This window comes from Alosa sapidissima, chromosome 14 (genome assembly GCF_018492685.1).
Source record: "Alosa sapidissima isolate fAloSap1 chromosome 14, fAloSap1.pri, whole genome shotgun sequence".
Lineage (NCBI taxonomy): Eukaryota > Metazoa > Chordata > Actinopteri > Clupeiformes > Clupeidae > Alosa > Alosa sapidissima.
In genome coordinates, this window is record NC_055970.1 from 34,610,580 (window position 1) to 34,616,579 (window position 6,000).

Here is a 6,000-nt window from a genome sequence, read left to right on the forward strand (position 1 = left end):
GGATGGACAGACTGCCGAAGTCCTGATTAAGGGAAGGACCCACAGTACCCTCCAGAATTATTGGCACCTCTGCTAAAGTTGACAAAAAGCCTGTATAAAAAATTATCTGTTGATGATTTATTGTAATCATTAATTGTAATCAACTACTTATTTAACTTGTCAATGTCCATCAAATCTTCAGTGAACAATAACTCCACTCCTGTGTGGGGCTCCAGTGTGACCTACACACACCATTACATCTGTCACAACGATAAAGGATTAGCCTCGCCAACACGGTGCCAACAAGTTTCCAGCAGATTATTATACATTATAAAAACATCCTCCTTACCATCCTTGTAATGTTAACTTAATATTGGTGATGCCTTACAAAATGTGGCTGGGTTAAATTAAGCCTCTGGCTTCAAATCCATTTCCTATTCATTCTTTAAACAAGAACGGAAGCTGAGCGTATTCAGTACACACTGCTCACACGCATAGACAAGCTTGCACGTCTGGTGTAGCCAATAGAAGCTTAGTGCTGCAGCATGTTTTTGTGTTTCTGCGGTCATTCCGTGTATTGTTTAAGGACTGAAAAAGGATTACTTCAGCTCACAGGCTTTTTCTCCTCTGAACTGCCTGGTGTGGCTATAGCGCTGAAAGTCTTGCATGCCGTGAAAAAGGGCTAAGCATTACCTGGCAAAAACCAAAACTTTTTGTGTCAGATCAGGAGAGATTTCAGAGATCAGGAGAGATTTCAGAACTGTAAAATGCATCTTCATAAGTTAAGGTGGTGTTGGTGATTGGTAATGCTATTGAAATGTTAAAATAGATTGTCCACCGAAATAAAAACTTTTAACAGCTTTTTTTAAACTCTATTTTGTTCAATTGTTCAACTCAATTTAGTTAACCTAAATTATTCATTGTACAAAAATATTTGTTTTGGTTTAAAACATGTTTTAGTAGTGTTGGCATAGGCCTATTGATATTGAAGTGTTTTGAATTATTGAAGAATCAGATGTCTAAGTGTTTATGTAGACCTGACCTGTGTGTCTGTAATACAGTTTCTTAATATATAAAGGCTTGTATGATATTGATCATCCATGTAAAAAACACATATTATTTATGAGGAATACCCTCACTAAGAGGGGTAAGGGTCTGTTTGTTTCAAATGAATAGCCCTCCATCTGATTTTGGGTCCTTCAGGTAGCCCTCATTCCCAAAAAGGTGGGAGACCCCTGATCCAGACAGTTTTTTTACAGCATACTTAATCATTTTTACAGCATACTTAATAATGCAGTGGGCTTTTTACAATGATTCATTACTGTGGGGAGTGACATTTGACAGTGCAACACTGTGGGACTATTTGATACTTCTCATCACATTCAAAATTACAATGTAGTCCTACTGTGGTCTGTTTCAGGTCTGTGATCTTGGCGCTGTTGCTACGATACCGTGACCGAACCTCCATTGTGACAACAGAGTTTGAGCAGCGCTGCCGTGTGATACTTACAGTGCTCTGGGTGGCTGTGACACTACTTATTGCAGTTTATGTGCCAGACATGAGTGAGGTCATCAGTGTCATCGGAGGAATCAGTGCTTTTTTCATCTTCATCTTCCCCGGTGAGACACCATATACACACATATCTCACAAAAGAATTGGTCTAGTTACACGAGTACACCAGTCTAGTTAAATGTGTATTAAAGAGTAAGTGACTTAGATTTGTCACTAAATTTACACAAAATATTTCTTAGAAATGAACATGGAACAGCTGATTTTATTTTTACAAGACCTAAGGGGCGAATTCTCCCGTGTGTGTAAGGGTGTGTAAGCCGAAAAAAGTGTGTAACTAAGCGCTTTTCAGCCTGCGCGAATCCTCCCCTCTGTCATTTACTCACAATAGAGACAGTTACGCGTTTTAGAAAGAGCAACCCCAAAATCTGCCCGTTTACACAGAACGTTACAAATTAGCATTACAATATCAAATTCGGTGTTTAATATGCTGATACGGCTTTAAAGTGTATATGTCAGGTTGAAAAAAATTTTTGACAAATGAAGGGACATGAAGCAAGATAGTAGTGAGTAGTGATTTTTCTTGAAAAATCAACTTTAAATACAATAGAACAATATTTACAGTTATTTTTATAACTGAATTTATGAACATTCCAGGAAACATTCCAGACACAATGATGACCTCATAAGAGGGAGTCCAGCAAAGTTGGTCAATTAAAACACATGTGATAAGGGATCATACAGTAGGTTATTTTACACTGATGAGGCCAAAAACATGACTTAATTCCAGTATGTCATGCTAGAGTCTACTACCTGCCTGACATAAAAATATCCTGATAAATTTTTTCTTTACTGGCAACCATTATTGATCTTAAAATGTGATGAAGAGGATATGGGTAAGTAGCAATGCTTGAAAATGCCAGTTGTGTCACTTGCCATCACATAGCCTAAACTAAGTAGAATCAGTAACTCATTAGTCTGTCTGTGTTCAGCCAACCATATATGCTTCCTGCTTTAGAGACCTGACTATAAAACCATCAGTGTATATGGGTTACCACACATTTGCTCTTTATATATCCATCTGCTTATCAACTAATGTTAGCTATAGACAGACTATTACTTTGTTACTTACTTAACTTGTTGTATATGAAAGTCTATGTGATGGAAAATGACACAACTGACATTTTGAAGCCATGATACATACTAATAGTGATCCGATCCTACTCACACCCCTAATCAATTTCTCACTGATGGCCATGAGTTACCTAAATTTTGTAGCCTATTTGTCCTTTCTTTCCACTGGTATGTCATACAGGACATTTTTGGCCCCCCTGCTTTTCATACACTGACAACTGCAGGTCATCTTGGGAGAACAGCTACTTGGTGAAGTTTTCAGGCGACTCAGCCCTGTTGTCTCTTCTCCAGGGCAACCAATCTGACCACAACAGAGCCAGATGGTGTAATGAGAGCTTCCTTTAGACTTTAGGAAGCACAGTGAGGAACTAGTCTAATACACAATGAAGATGTTCAAATAGTCCAAACATATAACTATATAGGCACAGCGTTTGACCCGCAACTGAAATTTAGTGAGAACACTGATAGCATTATTAAGCGAGCAAACCAAAGAATATACTCAGTATAAGTATATATACTCTTTTGATCCCGTGAGGGAAATTTGGTCTCTGCATTTATCCCAATCCGTGAATTAGTGAAACACACTCGGCACACAGTCAACACACAGTGAGGTGAAGCACACACTAATCCCGGCGAAGTGAGCTGCCTGCATCAACAGCGGCGTTCGGGGAGCAGTGAGGGGTTAGGTGCCTTGCTCAAGGGCACTTCAGCCGTTGCTACTGGTCGGGGTTCGAACCGGCAACCCCTCGGTTACAAGTCCGAAGTGCTAACAAGTAGGCCCTGGCTGCCCCATCTAGCTCCAGTACTGCAGGATAACGTCAAACAGAAGCAACTTGCACTTCGCACTTGCTCTGACTGGGTCACGAGCTTTGAGTATGTGCACGAAGGGGTGGTGGTGGGGGGGGGGGGGGTCGGTATAGTACGACCTTTTGATTGATGAACTTACTGTCCAATGATTCTAGGAGGTCTTAAAAATAATTGGATGGAGTTTTTCCACTTTCCCACATCTCTTTGCACATCCATTTCTCTGACCTCTTTCCATCATTTGTTTTTCCAGGTCTGTGTTTGATCTTCACCATGCAGACAGAGCCACTGTCTTACAGAACTAGGTTGGTAAAATCTTCTGCTTTGGGTGGGTTGGGGGTAGTTTATATATTGTAGACTATGTGAACAATGAAGGAGGTGTCATACAAAATTGAAATGAGACAACAATAACAGCAATAATAATAACAATAATCATGATTCATATTTTTTGACAGGGGGCTGTTAACAATATGGGGAGTCATTACAGTGGTTGTTGGTGTGTTCATCTTTGGTCAGAGTACAACCATTGCTGTCATGGAATTGTTGCACAAATTCTGATCCCCTCATCTTACCGCCAATACATCTCAGAATTCCCAAGTTACCTTGTATAATGTGGTTTGCTTTGATATTAAACTGCATTTTGCATTCAATTTTCCCACCACAGGGTTTATTTTATAATCACTGATTAGACTAATTACTAATTTATACTTCCTAGGCAAACAAACTTCTTTTAGCTCTCTTCAAGTTATGATGAAGCGTTCACCAGGTTATTTTCAGCAGTTAGGTTACACATTTTTTTTTTAGCTCTGCATTAAAACGAAGCTGGGACTTCGTAAACAAAACATTGTTACAGAAATGGTATACATTTTCGGAGATATTACCTAACATGCAAATATTTTACTCATAAATCCATGTTTTATCTGTAAGATCCATGTTTCATTGTTCATGCTATGTGAGGTTAGCTATTTTTAAGAATTATATAGCACAAAATTGCAGAAACACAAATGTGCAAGTAAGTAATGTATAGAACGCCGGTCATTATTGGGAAGATAAGTCCCATCAGGGCGAACCGGTCTTGCTTCGGCATTCTGTACATTATCCCGCTTATTATACGGCTACTTGCCAAACTAAAAAAATAAACTCCATATGATATGTCTCTTTCCATTTACTTGTTACCGTTTCGTGGCTTTTGTTGACAAACAAATAGTTTGGAACACACACTGAACTTGAATCAAACATTCTTTAGAACACAGCTGATCAACCATCTGCTTTCACTTTTAAATGAAGTTTCATTGCAAAAAGTGACCAGACTGCTTGTGGAATGATATGAAAGACGTAAATCAGAAGCACAAAACCCGTTTACATTGACAGCAGTTATTGTATGTTTCAGCGGTAATTACATAAGTGATAATGTATAGAACGCCGGTCATTATCAGAAAATACATTATCCCGCTTATTACACGGCTTCTTGCCAAAACTAAACAATAAACTCCCCATGATATGACTCTTTAGCCTACATAGCCTATTTGTTACTGTTTCATCGTGGTTTTTGCTGAGAAACAAATAGTTTGCAACAACACGCTGAACTTGAATCCAACATTCTTTAGAACACAGCTGATCAACCGTCTGCTTTCACTTTTGGATGAACTCCAGTACTTGCGGAGTGATATGAAAGACGTGGATTAGAAACACAAAACCCATTTTCCTTGACAACAGTCTGTTATACTTAGCAACGGTCTGTTATTGAGAAATATCAGACCACCAAACGTTGGGAAGGCCCATTCAAGTTAATGGAGCATTCTGCAGCATTATGAAGAGCCGTGTAATAAATTAATATATGTTACCGAACATTGGGAAATCCTATTCAAGTCAATGGAGTGTTCTACTAATATTGTGAAGAGCCGTATAATAAGCAGTTATAATGTGCAGTTAAGGGTTGGAAAAGAGAAGGAAAGGTAAAATCAGTCCAATATTAGCACATCACAGTTTTATAGTAATACACAACATATCAGAGTAATATACAAGAACATAACAATTCTGATTCTGCAACGGTACAACGGTTTAGGGAACATGTGTAAGCATGGTAACATTGCTCTCAGGGTCCTCCTACAGTTGAGAAGCGCAATAATAAACAAACTAAATATCTGTCTTTTGCAACAAAGTATGACCATAACTCCGAAACAATAGAGAGGGAATGCACCAACAGCAGTCTGTAGAAATAGATCTCAGAATTCCTGTAGCATAGCAGCTCTTTTCCATTTCGATTTTGGAGGGGGGGGGGGGGGGGGGGCAGTGTTCCTACCCAATCACCAAACTTTCTATGGCTGTTTTACAAGCGATGAGACCTGGTATTAAGAGTTTATGTGCCATCAAAATGATTTTGGGAACTCTTTAGGGGGCCTTTGATACATACAGTGCATAAGGAAAGTATTCACAGTGCTTCACTTTTTCCACATTTTGTTATGTTTCAGACTCATCTTAAAATGGATTCAATTATTTATTTTTTTCTCAGGACAAACATCAGTGCAGCTCAGTGCCTGGTTTCTTCCATTGGGAATTGTGGCCAAATAGTT

The 6,000-nt window shown here is 38.9% G+C and overlaps 1 protein-coding gene across 1 annotated transcript in view; it reads left to right on the forward strand.

The window, feature by feature from the left end:
• The window catches only part of slc38a8b (solute carrier family 38 member 8b), a 46,559-nt gene extending 41,949 nt beyond the window's left edge, over positions 1–4,610 (forward strand). Inside the window, exons 8-10 of the mRNA XM_042061062.1 lie at positions 1,400–1,599; positions 3,681–3,732; positions 3,883–4,610. Of these exons, the coding sequence (XP_041916996.1) occupies positions 1,400–1,599; positions 3,681–3,732; positions 3,883–3,985 (355 nt within the window). The 3' untranslated portion in view covers positions 3,986–4,610. The remainder of the gene's footprint in view (positions 1–1,399; positions 1,600–3,680; positions 3,733–3,882) is intronic.
• The last annotated feature ends 1,390 nt before the right edge of the window (positions 4,611–6,000 follow it).